The sequence below is a fragment of the Bos indicus genome, chromosome 26, assembly GCF_029378745.1.
Source record: "Bos indicus isolate NIAB-ARS_2022 breed Sahiwal x Tharparkar chromosome 26, NIAB-ARS_B.indTharparkar_mat_pri_1.0, whole genome shotgun sequence".
Taxonomy (NCBI): domain Eukaryota; kingdom Metazoa; phylum Chordata; class Mammalia; order Artiodactyla; family Bovidae; genus Bos; species Bos indicus.
In genome coordinates, this window is record NC_091785.1 from 50,312,564 (window position 1) to 50,330,683 (window position 18,120).

Below are 18,120 nucleotides of genomic sequence, written 5' to 3' on the forward strand. Positions count from 1 at the left end.
GGGCCAAGCCTAAGCCTGGACCTCCCCATCCTCCGCCCCCTCCCCAGCCCGCACCCCCCGAGGCCTGGGCTTTCCTGCTCTGTTTGTCCTGGGCTCGCACAGCTCTTTCTCTGTGTCTCCTGGTCTCTTTCTGTCCCCTCTGTGTCCCTGCAGCCCCTCTCCTGTCCTCAAGGCTTGCGGGGCTGGCCCTGGACAGTCTCACAGGGAGGTGTCTCCACTGTCCGGCCCCAGGGTCTGGCGCTCCCAGCCCTGCCCTGGCAAATCCTCGAAGGAGCCGACCTTTGGCCTGAAACATCTTTCAGGACGGAGTCCAGCTCCCTGAGATCCTCAGCCTGGACTTGAGACTAGACTCGGTCCCCGTGGCCTTGGGTGCCCTGGGTCATCAGGGAGCTGGTGGCGGGCCTCCGGCTGGCCAGGGTCGAAGCGGGGCCTGGCAGGTCATTACCGGACCCCTCTCCCTGTCCATCCTGGGCGGGGGGGTGGCGGGGAACTTTGCCCACACACTGGCCAGGACTAGTGGCAACCGTCTTTCCACCCCCACCCCCATCCCACTCCGCCTGCAAGAGTTCGCGTGCCGACTCCGCCGGGGCTGGTCAGCGGCCTCAGCGCGGGCCTAGCCGGAGTTGACGGCAGCCTCTAGGAGCCGGGCCGGGGCGGGGCTTGAGAACCCGGGAGCAGCTGCGGGCCGGGGGCGGGGCCGGGGGCGGGGCCGGCAACCGAGCTGAGCCGCCCGGCGCGCTCGCACTTGGACGCCCGCCGCCCACACGTACACACCCGGGCTCCGTGGGCTCCCCCGCGAGGCCTAGCTGCTGCATCCCCCGCCGGGGACCCCCAGGCCCGCCACGCCCCGCCCGAGCCAACCGAGACGTTGGCGCCGGCGGGAAGAGCAGAATGTCCTTCCAGGGCAAGAAAAGCATCCCCCGGATCACGGTGAGCCCCGCTGTCCGCTCCCCGCTCCCGCCAGCCCCGCGCCTGCCGCCCCTTGCGCCGGGCGGGGCCTGGCCTCTGGGCCCCCGGGAGGACCTTCCCGGCCGCGCGCCGGGTCCCCTTCCCTCGGCGTCCAGGCGCCCCCGCCCCCCACCTCACCTTGCGCCCTGTCCCGGCGCTGCCCCCTCCTGCCCAGCTCCTTCCCGCGCAGCCGGGGGGGTGGCCCGCGAGCGCCGCGCTGGACACCCTCAGGGAGCCGGCTGCCCTGAGACCCCCTCTGCGCCCGGGGAGGGCTCGAGCCTGGTGGTGGGTGGGGGCGGGGAGACCCGCTTCCTAAAGCGCAGATGCGCCTCCCCCCTACCCCGCGGGGCCTCTCTCTAAGCTCCGCTCGGAGTTGGCGGGCAGCGCGGCCCTTTGTTGACAAGGCTGGTCCAGCCGCCGGCCTCGGGTGCAGAGATGCCATTCCCGCGCAGCCCGCCCCTCGGCCGCCCCTGTGCCGCCCCCGCCGCACCGGGAGCTCTTTGTCCCAGACAAAGCATCTGAGGCCGGCGCTCAGCCCCAGCCCCGGGAGCCCCGGAGCCCCTGGCCGCCCGGAGCCCTCCTCGGAGCTGGAGTTTGGAGGCCCCCGCCCCGGGGGGTGGTGGGGAGAGTGCTCCCTCGTCACTGAGCGGGCACCCAGGCAGCTCGGCTCCCTGGAGAAGACCCTCTAACACCACACGCCCTAGGTGGGGGAAGTCCGACTGTCCACCCAGGGCTGCCAGGAAACAAAGCCGCCCCCTCCAGGCGGCGGGAGCCCAGCGTGGGTAGGGAGAGGGGGAGGGCGAGACGGAGGGAGGTGCCTGGAGGCCCGGGGGCGGCCTGCCCCTGGGAGCCCGCAGATTGAGCCCCAGCTCTGCTCTTGGCTTCAGGGGAGGGCCGTGGGGTTGCCAATTCACATCCTGAGACACTCAGGGAAGAAGGAGGGGGTCCTGCCTCAGGACTGGCCCAGATTCTGACCTGATGCAGGAAGCCCACCAGGGCCGGACAGGGTGGGGAGGGTGGCCCCACCTCTGGGTGGGTCAGAGGCCAGATGGCCAGGTCAGGAGACTGTCACCCCGGTCCTGAGGGCTGCTGCATTCCCCTCTTGGCTCCAAACCTGGGAAGGTGCCCAAGTCTGAAAACTGGGGGTTGAATGGGGACTCAGACCACCGTCTCCCTGCCCAAAGCCTTCCCCTTCCTCTTCTTGGGCGTGTTTGAGTGGAGTGGGGACCCTGCAGGAGGAGGCAGCCAGGCTCTGACACTGGCTCGGGAGCTGGGTGAGGTGAGTCCTTGTGATATGACCGGTTAGGGCCAGGCCTGGTCCTCAGGGGGCTGGGCAGTGAGTCCCTGAGGACCCAGCAAGGAGAGGCCCCGGCAGCTGGGGCCAGTCCATGGCGTAGACCGGAGCTGGCGGCAGGGCACCCAGTAGGTATTCTCAGCTTCGAGGCCCACACTGCCTCTGGCGTGGCCACCCAGCCCAGTAGGAGAGCCATCTAGGTGACTCGGGAACCAATGGGTGCAGCAGTTCCATTAAAGTTGAGCTGTGGGCGTTGAAATGTGAATTTCATATAATTTTATGAGTCTCAATATAGTCTTCTTATGTCTTTCAGCCAACGTGAGATGCACACCATCCTTGGTACAGGGCTGGGCAGATTGCACAAGCTGGGGGTCCCGTCTGGCCTGTGGCTCGTTAGCCACCCTTCTGTCGACTGTGGGGTGGAGGTTCTACTTTGAGTCAATAGAAATCTGAGAATCCATCCCAAACTGCTAGATGTTAATAAGAATAGAGTGATGTGCTCTGGCTCATAAGCCATGAATTATTTATCCCCTCAGCAGCCTCTGAGAGAGCTGCTAAGTGCCCTGCACACTTCCGTTCTGGCTTCAGGCTGACGCTGGGTTTAGAACCAGAGCTCCCAGCTGGAGTCCCAGCCCAGCCTCTGGGTGGGCACCCAGGAGCCCCAGGCCAGGGCCAGAGCCCCGTGAAAGAGCTGTGGTTCTGGCTATCTGAGCCCCGGGAAGTGTGAGGCTCAAGGCTGTGGGAGAACGTGCCACAGGGCTGGGTTCTCACCCGCCAACCTGCTCTCAGCCACCACCCTTTCTGTGTTTCTCGCCATTTTGCTCCACTGAGGCCCGGCCGTCACCCCACACCCTGCACAGCCTGTGACCGGCCCCCCATCTCCCCTCCATCCCAACCGTCAGAATGGACTGATCGCGGCCCAGCTCCGTGCCGCGGCGTGCCCCTAACAGCCACACTCCCTGACACTGTTCACCTCCTTGGGGCAACGTCCAGGCGGCACCAGAGCCACGAGCACCCCAGTGTCTTCCTGGCTTGCACCCCCATAGCCTCTCCGTCATCAGCTCCTGCCCCCCGACTCTCAGCCTCTCTGGAGTCCATCTCTCATCCACCCCATAATCCCAGCCAGGGGGCCCCCGCATCTCATCCAGACACACGGACACCACTGCAACCATGACCTGTGTCTGTCCTTGAACATGAGGGCCTCTTTCTACCCAGGCCACTGTGATCTCTCTGCAGGCACTTAGACACAGCTTGAGGGGCCATTGGTGGCCCAGTGACCCCCCAGGCCCAGCACGTCCCACCCCAGCCTGCCACCCCCTATCCTGTATCAGCCAGGCTCTTCTCTGCCCCGGGCCTTTGCTCGGGCTGCTCCCTGGCCTGGGCCTGAGTCACGGCCACGTCAGCTCCTCATAGAGGCCCTTCTTGGTCTCTGTGGCAGCCCCGAAACGTCCCTCTGTGCGCTTACGAGCGTCACCTCCTGTGACGGCTGCATGTGTGACATCTGTCTCCCCGCACTGGGATGCGGCCATCCCGCGGGAGGGCCCTGCCTGCCGGGGCCTGCTCTAACCCCCGCCTCCAGGCACCGTCACAGGCCACAGAGATTCTGGAAGGAGCTTGGCCTGGCTGTCAGCTGGAGCCGCCTCTGCAGGTGGGGCCTGCAGGGAGGGCCGGCCTTCCAGGCCCACAGGGCCAAGCGAGACGTGGCCCACCTCCCGCTCTGCATGGGCTTTAGAAATTTGGCAATGCACGTGACGGCGTGCCCGTGGTCAAACGCACGGCTACGCGCACTGACATGGCTTTGCCGTGGTGACGCGGGAAGCTGGCTGGCCGTTCGCCCCGTGTCTTCGGTGAGGCCAGACTGCCTGACTGTGGGTGTGGGTCACGTGCAGGGCCTGTGGGCAGCCGCCTCCAAGGGCCACCGCCGCGGGGTGGGGTGGCCAACCCTGCAGGCTCTGTGCTGGTCCCACACGCACAGACCGTGTCCAAAGGACACATACAGACGTGTGTTCCATCGTGACTTCAGAGGGAAGCTGGTGCTCAGTGTACCGATGGGTCACTCGGTTTGGAGCAAACGTGCCCCCGTTTATTTATTTGTTTCGGACAGAGTGACCGCCTCCTGATCAGAGGGGGGAAGATCGTGAATGATGACCAGTCCTTTCACGCTGACCTGTATGTGGAGGACGGCCTGATAAAGTGAGTTGCTGCCTCTTCGCGGTCACCCGTTGCCTGGAAGCTTGCTTCTGGGCGAGGTCCGCGTGAGGGTTTTTCCCACAATCTCGTTCCCTGGAAACAACTCCAGCCCCTCCCGCACCTTCAGCGAGCCCTTGGAAAGCAGGACGAGGCTTCCTACTTCTCTGTTATCACAGCTTCAGTACCTGTGGGCTCACAGTAGGTGCTTAAAAATGCTTATTGACCACACCTTTTCATTTCTCTGCTCGTGTCTGTCAGGCAGCTCCAACCTCTGGTCAGCAAGGCTGCGAGTGGACACCTCAGTGACCAGCTCAGGGTGGGATCCTCCATGCTGGCTGTCCTGAGCCCCTGGGGCTGGCTTGTCCCCCAGCAATGTCGGGGGCGGGTCCAGTTAGGCCTTGGCTGTATTGCCCTTCGCCTCCAGGACAGGAGCCCAAGGGCAGGCGTCCCAGCTCCGCAGCCTTGCCAAGGGCCCCATTCACATTCGCTCAGGGCTCTTCCTAACCAGTGGGGTCTCTGTTGCTTTCAGGCAAATTGGAGAAAACCTCATTGTCCCTGGGGGCATCAGAACCATCGATGCCCACGGCCTGCTGGTCCTGCCAGGCGGAGTCGACGTCCACACGCGGCTGCTGATGCCCGTCCTGGGCATGACCCCCGCCGATGACTTCTGCCAGGGGACCAAGGCCGCCCTGGCAGGGGGCACAACCATGATATGTGAGTGTCGTCCGTTGGGGCGGGGGGTCTGTCCTAACTCTGGGCCTCTGGCGGGCTTGCATATCGCAGCAAGCGCTTTCCCTGGTGGAGTTTTCTCGGGCTGTTTCTCTCTCTCTTTTTTTTTAATATAATTTTTTTTGAAGGATAATTGCTTTACAGAATTTGGCTGTTTTCTGTCTAACCTCAACATGAATCAGCCATGGTTCCTCTTTACTGCACTCACTCTGAGAAATGCTGAGTGGCTGAAGTGCTGAGTGGCCCAGCCCTGTTCCTCAGCCTGAGTGTGCTGCCTTGGCCAGCACTGGAGCGCTCCTGGGGTTTCCATGGAATGTGCCCATAGTTGATTATTTCCCGGGAAGCCAGCAGCTGGCCAAGGTCCTGGTTTGGAAAACTCGAGTGCCTTGGACAAGTTCAGGGGTTGCGTTGCCTGAAATGTCAGACACATTTGCTCCTGAGCCTCACCTCCTCTGAGGCTTGGCTTGCAGAAACTCATGTCCGGAAGAGCTAAAGACGGTGGAGGCAGTGTTTTAGAGAAAGGATGATAAAAATACTGTTATCCGATCAACAACCCCCAGAGTCCCCATACCAGGCACAAGCACTGTTCTGATGTGCCTGAGCGCCGTGCGTGGCAGAGAAGCCCAATTCACAGCTTGTGAAGGGTTCACTTCCCACCGTGAACTTGCCCGTGGTCAGCTCAGGAGCCCGGACAGGAAGCCAGCATTTAGCCTCTCTCCTTCCCTGAGACCCGTCAGCTCCACAGCGCCAAGGGCAGGCGCCTCCGCTCGGGCTGGACCTGGTCCAACCCTGGCTGCACCACGGCCTGGCGGTGACCTCAGGCAGCCCGTGGTTAAACATCATGATTCCCTGCACATTTGGGCAAGAGGCAGGGGGTGGGAGGGTGGAGTGAGAGGGGGCCCGTGGTTGCCAGGCACACATGGGCACGTGCTGGGCGCTGCCACTGCCTCCAGGAAGGGCTGCTCTGGGTGCTCGGACCGACTTCACAGGCCCCAGCCTGGTGTGGCTTACTGAGCTACGCAGTGGCCAAACCCAGCAGTGGTCTGCCCCCCGGTCTGATGAGGGAGCGCTCTTCTTTCAGGCCCTTGGTCCTGCTGGTCACGGGGGGCCCGGGCCGAGTGGGACGCCCTCCTGGCTGTGTCTCCCACTGGTGCTGAGGTGTCCAATGGGCTGTGAGGATGGAGGTGCTGCAGGCATGGGCTGGCCTCCGCGGGGCTGCAGGCATGGGCTGGCCTCCGCAGGACTGCAGCCATGAGCGCCCGCAGGACAGCGTCCTGGGTGTGCGACGGAGCCGTGGGAGGCGGAGGGGCCCACGTGAGTGGTGTGCGGGGAGGCACAACGTCTACCTGTAACCCCAGGTGGGAGTGCCTTCCCACCGGCCACCCCGCCCAGCTCTCTCCCTGCTCCTGGCAGAGGTTGTGAGTGGGGTGTGGGCCGTGGCCGCGGGGTTGCCAGCGGGGCCAGAGGGACGGTGCAGTGTCCATGTGCTCACCCTGGTTCTCCAGGGTGGGAGGGGACCCTCCATGGTGTGCGTGGTCGGGGAGGCACAAGGGAAGCCAGCCCGGCGTGCCGCTGTGGGCCGGCTCGCAGGTTCAGCACTGTGGACAGCACCCCACCCCACCCCCGCCTGCCAGGCGCACCTCATTCAGCCAGGCCCTTTAGGGTGAGTCCGCTGGGGAGCGAGGTCCTCCTCTCTGCTCAGGGAGAGGCTGGGGACAAGGGGCAGGATGGATGGACAGGTCCCAGCAGCCCCAGCCCCACATAAGGCTCGAAGTCTCTCCTCTGCTTTTCTCAAACGTGCCTCCTGGTCTCCTGGGAGCGTGAAGCCACTCTCCCTTGGAGACCCAGGCGGTTCTGGTGGCCAGAGTCGGGGACCTAGCTGAGCACGCTGTCTCCGCAGTGGACCACGTGTTCCCCGAGGCAGGGGTGAGCCTGCTGGCGGCCTACGAGCAGTGGCGGGAGCGAGCGGACGGCGGGGCCTGCTGTGACTACTCCCTGCACGTGGACATCCCCCGCTGGCACGAGAGCACCAGAGAGGAGCTGGAGGCCCTGGTCAGGGACAAAGGTGAGCAGCAGGCTAGCCAGGTGGAGGGGCGGCTGCGGGGCCTGCGCTTCTGGGGTCAGGTGGACGCTGCATCCATCCGACTCCAGGGCAGGCGGCTGGGTGTGGGGTAAGTTGGACAAGAGCCATTTGAAGGTCTGCTGGGCTGAGAGGTCAGCTGTGCCCGCACCTGGGAGTCACATCTCGGGGCTGTTCTCTTCACAAGAAGACAGAGTCACAGCTGTCACCACAGTCCCCTCGTGTCTTGGGCCTGGGGGAAGGAAAGCATGATAAGCCTTCTTAGCCCTGAAGATCCTCTAGAAGGAGATGCCTTAAAACCCACAGTCCTCTCCTGCTGCCTCAACAGAAACAGGGCAGTTTATAAACAGGCTTAAATATTTTTTTAAATCAAAAGTCCTGAAGCTAAAACCACATCAAAGTTTATAGTGGATTTGAAGGAAAGTCAGGTGGACGTTGTAACTGACCTCTGGTGATCAGCGTTGAGTGTGGTTTCAGCTCACAGCCAGGAGTGGAAGGGCAGGGTCAGAGGGGCCAGCAGGGGTGGGACCTGGGATGGTGGTGCTGGCATCGGAGTCTGGGCCAGGCCGGGAGGCTACTGGTCTCTCAGCCCAGGAAGCAGTGCGCCTGCTCCACCACACACCTGACGGAGGTAGGGAGGTTCCCTCCAGAGTGATGGACCTCAGGCCTGTGACCTTTGGCACTTAGGAGCCCTCACCCAGGGGCAGGCGGGGGCCTCAACCAGGCAGCAGCTCTGCCTCCTGGGTCCTTCCCTGCCTGGCCTGGGGGCCTGCAGCCTGGCGGCTCAAAGCAGAGGTGCAAACCCGGAACCTGCAGCCATCACCCACCCCCAAGCTGCTGGGGCAGGGGGCAGTGATGGGGGGCCGTTAGTGAGGGGGAGTGATGGGGCAGGGGGTTAGGGGCAGTGGAGGTTAGTGATGGGGTGGGGGGGTGTTAGAGGCAATGGGGGGTGAGTGATGGATAAGGGTGAGGTGTTAGGGGCAGTGGGGGTTAGTGATGGGGTGGAGGGGTGTTAGGGCCGGTGGGAGGTGAGTGATGGGGTGGGGTGGGATGTTAGGGGCCGTGGGGGTGAGTGATGGATGGGGCGGGGTGTTATGGGCAGTGGGGGTTAGTGATGGGGTGGCGGAGTGTTAGGGGCCGTGGGGGTGAGTGATGGGGTGCAGGTGGGGTGTTAGGGGCACTGGGGGGTTGGTGATGGCTGAGGGTGGGTGTGAGGGGACCGTGGGGGGGTAGTGATAGTGGGTGTGGGGTGCATTAGTGAAGGGTGTGTGGGTTCTCACCTGCTTTGTTGCTAGAGAACAGTTGGTTCCTCACCTCAGATTCGAGGAGCTGGATGGGCTTGGATGTCTCTGCCGCAGTCTGGGCTGGTCTGGAGTATGTGGGGCTGATGCCCAAGGTCCGCCAGGCCAGCTGGTGAGGCCCTTGGGAGAGGCTACCCTCACCTGGCACCTGACCTCTCCTGCTTCCCCCCAGGTGTGAACTCCTTCCTGGTCTTCATGGCGTACAAAGACAGACACCAGTGCACAGACGGCCAGGTAGGGGTCGGGGGGTGGGCAGGCAGGCTCCGTGGGCGCTGGGGGTCGGGGCCTCACCCCCACGTGGTCCTGAGGGGGTGGGGCGGGCTCTGCGGGTGCTGGGGGCGGGGCCTCGCTCCCACGCGGTCCGCCTGCGTCTCCCCAGATTTATGAGATCTTCAGTGTCATCCGGGACCTGGGGGCCGTGGCCCAAGTGCACGCGGAGAATGGGGACATCGTGGACGAGGTGGGGCTGGTGGGGTGACCCTGCCCTTGGCCGTGCGAGCGCAGAGCCACAAACCCGGGGGAGGGGACCTGGAACCTGGCCCGGGTGATAGCTAGCTCAGGGCGGAGGTCAGGCAGGGGGGTTGCTGGGAGCCTGCGGGCTCTTGGCCACAGCAGGTCTTCCTTCATCCTCACACGTCTGACCTTAAATTCTCCAAAACTGAGGTGTTGCTTCCTGGGGTGGGAGGGGACGCAGAGGCGGGTTCCCGTGCCCTCTGGCCCAGGACTGGGCCCTACAGAGCTGTTCCTTCTGCCCAAGGGCACACCTGTGGGGTTTGTGGCCCAGTCCTCCATCGAGGCTGCTGCCTGGGGAGGCCCTGGCCCTTCTGCCCATGCCCCACCTTCCCCGCAAGCCCAGGCCTCTGCCCCCACTGTTTGCCCACCAGCCTCAGTGCCCACAGGGTCCGGGCAGTGGAAGGGGGCACGGAGGAGCTTCCCAGCCGTCTGGGGGTCTGGGGGGTGTCACACACACAGCACTCCCCCACCCTGTGACGTTCCAGACCCGCAGAGAAGCTTTCTGGGACCCACTGGCCTCTCCGGTTCCCAAGCTCACCAGGAGCCGGGGACACTTGGGAGGGGCGTGTGGGGTTCCGGGCAGTGCCTGCTTCGTGTGTCTCCAGGGCGGGGTGGCTGGGCCGGGAGGAGGGTGGGAGGTGTGTGCTGGGGGAGGGGCTTGTTCTGGTTGGCTCCTCCCCGGTTCTCCACCCCGAGTTCGTCCACACCAGCAGGTGCTGTGCTCAGACCTTGGGGTGAACCAGCCTGAGACAGCCCCACTCCTGGCTGTGCAGAGCCCCCAACCCCGCCCCATGCATGCACACCCCGGCCGTGAACGCCCCCGTGCCTGCACACCCCGTGCACACACCTGCTGGGGAAGCAGCAGTAGGCGAGGCTGGGGGGCCTTGACCTTCTTTCTCACTGAGGAGGCCTGCGACCCCAGGCGCATCCGGGCTTCTGCAGCCCTGGGGCTCCCTCATCCGTGATTCGGGGAGCCAGAGTCACCCCTTCAGAGCGCGACCCCTCTACTCCCCCCAAGTTCTCGGGGTGGGTGATTGGGGGTCTCAGGGTCAGGCGTCCTGGGCTGTGGACCGCACCCTGCAAGGCCCTCCGGGGCCGCGCTACTTACTCCCAGGCTGAAATGAGGTGTGTGTTTAGGAGCAGAAGCGGCTGCTGGAACTCGGTGTTACCGGCCCCGAGGGCCACGTGCTCAGCCACCCCGAGGAGGTAGGTGTGAGCCTGTGGGGCACCCCAATGGGCCTTCATCGGAGACGGGCTGGGCCCCATTCGGGCGGGACTGTGACCCCACTGTCCTCGCCTGGGGGTGAGTCAGGGCTCCTGGCCCCCTGCCCGTGGGCTGCGCTGAGGCCTGCACGCAAGGCTCAGAGGGCGGGTGGTCTACTCTGGGGTGGTGCGGGCCAGCGCAGATTCTGGGCTGGAGCCCTAGGCTGGGGTCCTGGCCCCCGGGTGCCCCTCTGAGCCTAGCATCTATGGGTGGCCAGGGTATCGTGGGCTCACTGCAGTCAGGAGCCCCAGGCTGGGGTCTCGACCCCCAGGTGCCCCTCTGGGCCCAGCATCTGTGGGTGGCCGGGGCGTTGCGGGCTCACTGCGGTCAGGAGCCCCAGCTCTTGCGTGGCCTGAGCAGCCCGTCTGCAGGTGGAGGCCGAGGCCGTGTACCGCGCCATCACCATCGCCAGGCAGGCCAGCTGCCCCCTGTATGTCACCAAGGTCATGAGCAAGGCCGCGGCCGATGTGATCGCCCGGGCCAAGCGGCGAGGTGGGTGCTGGCTGGAGCAGGGAGGGGCTTGGGGGTCGCTCCCGTCCACAGCCACCCGGAGCAGCACAGGGCAGCCCCATGGAGACGCAGCGAGCCTGCCGGCCTCCTCAGGGGCGTCTCCTGTGAGGGTTGTGGGTGTAGCCTATGGGGGCGGCCTGAGACTCCCTTTTGTCCAGACAGCAGTGGGACCTGACAGGGGTCTTGAATCACACCTGGAGCTAAGGGCCCTGTGTGCATAGAAGTGCGTGTCAGAGCCATACTGTGTGTGTGGTGTGTGTGTGTGTGGTGTGTGTGTGTGGTGTGTGTGCTTACGTGATGTGTCTCTGTGTGTGTGTATGGTGTGTGTGTGTGTGCTTACGTGATATGTGTCTGTGTGTGTATGGTGTGTGTGTGTGTGTGGTGTGTGTGCTTACGTGATGTGTCTCTGTGTGTGTATAGTATGTGTGTTTACATGATATGTGTCTGTGTGTGGTGTGTGTGTGTGTGTGTGCTTACGTGATGTGTGTGTGTGTGTGTATGGTGTGTGTGTCTGTGTGTATGGTGTGTGTCTATGTGTATGGTGTGTGTCTGTATGTGTGTGCTTACGTGATGTGTCTGTGTGTGTGTATGGTGTGTGTCTGTGTGTATGGTGTGTGTCTATGTGTATGGTGTGTGTCTGTGTGTGTGTGCTTACGTGATGTGTGTGTGTGTGTATGGTGTGTGTGTGTGTGTTTACGTGATATGTGTCTGTGTGTGTGTATGGTGTGTGTCTGTGTGTATGGTGTGTGTCTATGTGTATGGTGTGTGTCTGTATGTGTGTGTGCTTACGTGATGTGTCTGTGTGTGTGTATGGTGTGTGTCTGTGTGTATGGTGTTTGTCTATGTGTATGGTGTGTGTGTGTGTGTGGTGCTGATATGATGTGTGTGTGTGTGTGTGTGTCTGTGTATATGGTGTGTGTGGTGTGGTGTGTTAAGCCTGCACCCTCAGGTTGTGTGAAGAGCCCCACCCAGCTGACCCCTGGGCCGAGCTGCTGCTCCCTGGACACCTCCCGGGTGGGGGCGGGCGTGGGTCTGGGGCCAGGTGCCGTCTGGCTGGACGCCGGGCCGTGGAGGAGGCAGGCCCGTGGCGGGCGGGGCAGCCAGTGTGTCTGTGCCCCGGCAGAGCGAGGCGGGGGCAGAGCGGCCCCTCAGGAGCCCCGGGCAGGCCAGGTGCCCCGGGTCAGGGAGCAGTCCTCGCAGTTGGGAAATTGAAGGGCAGCATGGTGGGAGGCCTGGCCCAGCCCGTGGCAGGGGTGGGGGGTGGTCCTGCGGCCGCGGTGCCGCTCACGCCTTGCCACAGGGGTGGTGGTGTTCGGGGAGCCCATCACCGCCGGCCTGGGCGCGGACGGCTCACACTACTGGAGCAAGAACTGGGCCAAGGCCGCCGCCTTCGTCACGTCACCCCCCATCAGCCCAGATCCCAGCACCGCGGACCACCTCACCGCCCTGCTGTCCAGGTAGGGAGCCCCTGGCCCTGCGCCCCCCAGCTGCGGGGCTCTCCCCCACCCTACTGTCCAGGCAGGAGTCCCTGGGCCCCCCGTCCAGGGAGCCTGCGCCCACCTCCTGGCCGCACCCTGCGGGCACAACTCCACCCCGTGGCCGGGCGTGGCGTGGGGGTGCTCGGGGAGGACGGGCCCCCTGGGCCCCTGTGACCCCGGCTCTCTGCAGCGGGGACCTCCAGGTGACTGGCAGCGCCCACTGCACCTTCACCACTGCCCAGAAGGCCGTCGGCAGGGACAACTTCACGCTCATCCCCGAGGGTACCAACGGCGTGGAGGAGCGCATGTCCGTGGTCTGGGAGAAGTGTGTGGTGGGTGAGATGAAGGGCCATGGGACCCCTCCCCGTGGAGGAGCTGGCGGAACCACAAAGGGACGCCCCTGGACGAGCAAAGTCTCCGCGTGGAGCGGAGCTCAGGGCGGGCGGGCTCCAGGCTGCCCCCCCAGCCCAGTCACCCTGGGGTCCCCAGACATTCTGCTCTAGTCCCCCAGAGGAGACTCCACGTAGCCAGGCCCCGCCCTGGTCCTGATACACCGGCCCTGAGCACAGGGGGTCCCTACACTCTGCAGCGTCTCCCCGGGAGGACCGAGGTTCCCCCAGATGTCTGTCTCACCTGGGGCCTCCACCCCCGCGCCCCCAGCCCTGGCCCTGAGCCCTCCCCCTGGCCGAGGCCCTGACTCCAGGCTCCTGGCCATCGCCGGGGGCCAGTCACATCCTCTGGGGACAGATGTCATTGTGGAAACATCAGCATTCACTTGCCCACAAAGTGAGCGTGGAGATGGGCTCAGTGCCCAGGGAGGACCAGACCTGCAGGCCTCACTGAGGCACACTGCCCTCAGCCTGGAGGGTGGCGCGTGCACACGGGAGCCCGGAGACCAGACCCTGCATGCTGCTGGGGAGGGGTGCCCCTGACCCCGCCTTCTGGCTTCTCAGGCCTCAGGGCAGATGGACGAGAATGAGTTTGTTGCCGTGACCAGTACGAACGCAGCCAAAATCTTCAACTTTTACCCAAGGAAGGGGCGGGTGGCCGTGGGCTCCGATGCCGACTTGGTCATATGGAATCCCCGGGCCACAAGAATCATCTCTGCCAAGAGCCACAGCCTGGTGAGAGAAGCCGGTCCCACATGGGGGCCAGCTTGGGGTCTGGGGGGTACCTGCAGCCATCCTGGACATCCTGGGATGGGCAGGGCCAGCGGGGGCGGGGGACCCTGTCTTGGGGGAGAGCTCACCCACTCTGTGTGCCCGGGAGACGTGTCCGAGGGGCCAGGGGTGCAGGCACAGCTGCCCCTCGAAAGCCCAACCCAGGCTGAGTGGACGCTTCCCACCGGGGCCCTGGCTCCAGACTCTGAGCAGTGCTAAGGCCTCCTGAGGGCTCAGAGGGCTGCTGTCCCCCCAGAACGTGGAGTACAACATCTTTGAGGGCTTGGAGTGCCGAGGAGCCCCCAGCGTGGTCATCAGTCAGGGCCGGGTTGTGCTGGAGGACGGGGCCCTGTGCGTCACCCCCGGGACCGGCCGCTTCATCCCACGCAAGACCTTCCCTGACTTCGTCTACAAGAGGATAAAGGCCCGAAACCGGGTGAGCCTGAGCCGGGCGGGTGGGCGGGCGGAGCCCTCAGGCCTGCTCATGGTCAGCCTGCCCCTGGCCGCCCTGCTGTCAGAAAGGCACAGCGGCCTCACCAGTCCAGGCGGTTCCTCGCCTGCGTTTGTGACCAGGCCGCCCACGTCACTGCAGAGACTGCAGGCGTGAGGCCAAGGAAACCCCGAGTGGCCGCTCCCGGGGACACAGCCACCAAGCCTAGCAGAGGTCACCCAGCATTTAGTGAATTCAGGAAGGAGAGCGGGATGCTCAAACAGTGTCCCTGAGCCCTCATTCGTCGCCGGGGCTTGGCCAGCGGCCTGCACACACTACAGGCGGTTCACGCGTGCACACGTGTGCTCACAGGCCCAGCTGCACACACACGCGTGGTCACTACACACGCAGGTTGGCTTTATCGCAGCCCCGTTCCCACTTGTCTAGGATGACATCGTCTGAACCTGTATTTGGAGGGACAGCCCCCGGGCAGGGCTGGGACCGGCACTGGCTCCTCCCCAGGGCAGGAGCGGAGCCACCCTGACCTGCCGGCGCTCCTGTCTCAAGCTGCCTGCACCCCCACTGCCCCAGACCTGCCCTGGGCATGCTGCCCGCCTCGGGGGAGGGGGGTGCGCGTCCACACGCACAGGTGGACACCCCTGGGGGTGGGGGCCCTGCCCTCGAGCTTGGGGCCGGCTCAGTGCCCCTCACACCCAGCCCTTCGGCCCCCAGCTGGCGGAGATCCATGGTGTGCCCCGAGGCCTCTACGATGGGCCGGTCCATGAGGTGATGGCACCCGCCAAGCCGGGGGCTGGGTCCCAGGCCCGTGCGTCCTGCCCCGGGAAGATCTCCGTGCCCCCCTTCCGCAACCTGCACCAGTCGGGGTTCAGCCTGTCCGGTGAGTGAAGCTTGGGGTGCTTGGTCTCGGTGCCTGGGCCCCGAGGACCGTGCCCAGCCCCCAGCCCTGGCATCTCACGGGAGGTGCACAAGGAAGGGGGCTGGGGGTCTCAGGGGTTCACCTGTAGCCGCCAGCTCGAGCCTCTGCTTCCAGGGTCTGGGCTGTGGGGTGTGGATTTGCAGGGAGGTGCTGAGCCAGGCTCTCCCTAGGGAGAAAGCCAGCCCTCCCTGCCCGACTGGGGGCCAACCCAGCCCCTGACGTCCAGTCCCTGCCCGCCTCTGGGATCCAGCCTCGTCCTGAAGGCTGGGGCCAGCCCTCTCTCATCCCGGGCCCGTGCATGGGGAGACCCGGAGGAGGGACGCTGGGGTTGGCCTGGCCGGAGGAGGGACGCCGGGGTTGGCCTGGCCTGTGCCCCTCCGCACAGGCTTCCCAGACAGCCGGCCTTGACCTGTGGGCTCTGGCCACCGGCACACCTGGCCTCACCAGCCTGCTCGTCTGAGGCCTCGGTGGGGGAGCACCTGCCCGGGGGAGGCGCCAGGCCGTCGGGGAGCGTAGGGTCTGCAGCCGTGGCCCCTGGGGTGTGGCGGGCGGGTCTGCCTGCCCCCCAGCGCGGCCTCCGCCCCGCCCTCCCGCAGGCTCGCAGGCCGACGACCACATCGCGCGGCGCACGGCCCAGAAGATCATGGCGCCCCCTGGCGGCCGTTCCCACATCACGTCGCTGTCCTAGGAGCTGCCGCGGGCGGCCGGCCCCCTCCTTGTTCCCTCCCGTCCTTGAGCCCACTCTGAAAGGTGCTTGGCCTTCCCTTCTCCTCCCCAGCACCTCTCCCCTTGGGGTCCCACAGCCCGTTACAGGGAGCCCCGCAGGAGAGGCTGAACGGGTGAGGTTTCACTGCCAGGGCAGGCAGAGGGGCTGGGCGTGGTGGTGGGGGCAGCTCAGGGGCCCCGAGCCTGGGGGCCTCGTAAGGCGACCTCTGGAGATGCCCAGGACGGAAGGCGGAGGGCATGGTGCCCTCGTCCCCGACTCCGCTGCCGTCCCGGCCCCACCCGAGCTGCTGTGACTTCAGGGGCCCACGGGGATGCCGTGCGGGCAGCTGCACTTCTCAGACTTCCCAGGGACCAGACCCCGACGCCGTCCATAGAGCCCTTCCTGCTCCAGGGGCCCCAGGGGCCCGGAGCTGAGTGCTTCCTTCTCCTACGACGTGTGTCCCCAGTAGTTGATTAGAGACGCCGTCCTGTGTGCCAAGGGCACTGTAGTCAGGAACCTGCATGCCACCCGCTGCCCAGCGGCCCCAATCCCATGGAACCAGGTTGATTAAAGGCATCTGGACTGGAAGCCACTGGCGTGTGGAGAGCCCTGACTTCTGTGCCCCTACACCATCCCCCAGGGGTTCGTGTGTGGCATCCTCGAGAACATCCTGCAGCACTCTGGTCCTGCCTCTAGACGGCTGGGAGGCCGGACCACCAGACAACTATAGGGCTGGCTGGGTCTGAGCTGTGGGCAGGGGCTCTGCCTCCCACAGGCCTGTAGGTCACAGAGAGCCAGACATCCAGAAGGAGAGGGGCGCTGGGAGGACCCCTACCCATGTTCTAGTTGGTGGGCTCAAGCTGCCCAGCAGGGCTTGGGGCAGTATGGCATGTGGGGAGCTTGTGCTGCCCACTTAAGGCAGAGCAGGCTGGGGTTCTGATCCAGACCCACGGATGGCGCTGCCCCCCCAGAACCTTCCAGAAGATGGAGCTGCTGGGCTGGCCTCCTGGCTTCAGCCTTGCTCATAAAAATCCTGCCAGGTCTGTCCCCCAGGTGTGGGACACTCTCCACCCTAAGAGCACCAGGAAGGGCAGGCTGCCCCCCCTCAAGCGGCCAGCCCCTCTGGGGTGCCCTGACCTCCATGCCCAGCCTCAGCCCCACTTTGAACCCGGGCCTCTCAGGCACCGTGCTAGACTGGGCAGCCCCGGGAAGGTCCGCCCAGTGGTCCCTCTGCTCAGGTTGGTCTGGTCACTGAGGCCTCAGCACTGGACTCCTTGGGCTGCACTGAGACCAGCGTTCACTGCACCAGCGTCCCCTTCCCCAAGGACAGACAAGGCAGTCAGGGGGCCAGGCCACACCCGCAGGCCGGCCACTGAGCAAACAGGCAAGCTGTCCCTTAGGGCCTCAAAATGCACCTGAGGTGTGCACAAACACACACACAGAATACGTCTTTCCACACAACCCCGGCCTCCCCGCCTGGTTCCTGCCTCCGACATCACCAGGTCTCCGCCCAGAGCCTCTGGGGGTTGGCACCACCACCTGGCGTCTTGCGGCGCTGCCTGCCTCCAGACCTGGGCTCCCCAGGGCCCCAGGGCCCCAGGTGGGCTCCCCACTCTGGGCAAGGGGGGCCCGTGAGCTGCTCCAACCTGGAGCGTTCTGGTCCCGGCTGTTTTCAAGGTGCTGCCCCTGCCCCCTCAGCAGGCCGCACCTCCACCCCAACCCGAGAGCTGCCTTGGGGTTTCTGGGGCAGGAGAAGGGCATCCTCCCCAGGCCGAGGACCAGAGTTCCAGGAGGCTCTGGCCCGGCAGGAGCGCCCTGGGCCACGGACGAGCGTTCTCTGCCCGCGGCGGGCACGGAACACGCAAACCAGCCGACACCAAGCGGTTCTCATGTTGTTTTTCTCAGAGGTGGAAACTGTACAGAAACACGGCAGAAACGACCAGAACGCGCGTCTATAAAACACTCTTCAGGCCCGTGCCCCTCCCCCATGATGGATAAGAACCGGGAGGACCCCGGGCACCAGTGGCGGGGTCAGCGGGGGCGGGCTATGTACAGCAGGCAGGGCAGGACCCCAGAGGCCCCCAGGAGAGCCTGGGCGGGGGCTGTGGCCCCCTCCACCGTCACACAGGGGGCACCCACCCTCTGTGCCCCCTGCTCTCAGCCACATTGGCAGCCTCTTGACACCACATGCCCCCGAGGGCTGGAGGGCAGACCCGGCAGTCAGACCATCCGGTGCCGTCCGGCTGGGTGCCTGGAGCTGCCGGCCTGGGCTGGGGCCTGGGCCTGGATGCGCTGCACAGCTCCCTGGGAAAGTTGACGCTGGGCCTCCGGCCGCCCTGGGGAGTGCCGGGTTTCCGGCGGGGCCTGAGCTGACTCCGCGGCCAGCGGGCAGGGGCGGCCTAGCTGCTCCCGGCCGAGGGGCAGATGGCGCCGCAGGCGGGCAGGGCTGGGCGCACGCCCTCGCTGTCCACCAAGGCCTCCGCTGCATCCCTGGGCTCGGGCGTGGGGTCCTGGCTCCGCTTCAGCCTGCGGAGACACGTGGGGGCTTTATGCAGCCTCGCCAGCAGCCCAGGACGTGGC

General features: G+C 65.3%; 2 protein-coding genes across 4 annotated transcripts in view; one reads left to right on the forward strand and one right to left on the reverse strand.

Annotated features, from left to right (window-relative positions):
* Positions 1-720: 720 nt before the first annotated feature.
* On the forward strand, positions 721-16,128 carry DPYSL4 (dihydropyrimidinase like 4). The gene is made up of 14 exons (XM_019953219.2): positions 721-930; positions 4,347-4,435; positions 4,962-5,146; positions 7,062-7,226; positions 8,715-8,776; positions 8,922-9,002; positions 10,193-10,261; positions 10,691-10,811; positions 12,130-12,286; positions 12,498-12,639; positions 13,261-13,431; positions 13,724-13,903; positions 14,630-14,795; positions 15,431-16,128. Exons 1-14 carry the CDS (start codon positions 892-894, stop codon positions 15,520-15,522), a joined length of 1,719 nt encoding a protein of 572 aa, XP_019808778.2. The 5' UTR covers positions 721-891; the 3' UTR covers positions 15,523-16,128.
* Positions 16,129-17,419: 1,291 nt separating this feature from the next.
* The window catches only part of STK32C (serine/threonine kinase 32C), a 71,868-nt gene continuing 71,167 nt past the window's right edge, over positions 17,420-18,120 (reverse strand). For 2 of the 3 annotated variants that reach the window (XM_070781135.1, XM_070781136.1), the window contains exon 12: positions 17,420-18,066. In XM_070781135.1, coding sequence (XP_070637236.1) covers positions 17,940-18,066 — 127 coding nt within the window. In that variant the 3' untranslated portion in view covers positions 17,420-17,939. The remainder of the gene's footprint in view (positions 18,067-18,120) is intronic. The other variant, XR_011564350.1, reaches the window with a different exon arrangement.

What these genes read in the sequence shown, in the direction of transcription:
- DPYSL4 (XM_019953219.2), top strand. Translation starts at nt 892, where the DNA reads ATGTCCTTCCAGGGCAAGAAAAGCATCCCCCGGATCACG. An exon ending in ATGGGGACATCGTGGACGAG is followed by an intron (nt 9,003 to 10,192) that starts GTGGGGCTGGTG and finishes GTGTGTGTTTAG; the next exon opens with GAGCAGAAGCGGCTGCTGGA. An exon ending in CTCACCGCCCTGCTGTCCAG is followed by an intron (nt 12,287 to 12,497) that starts GTAGGGAGCCCC and finishes GGCTCTCTGCAG; the next exon opens with CGGGGACCTCCAGGTGACTG.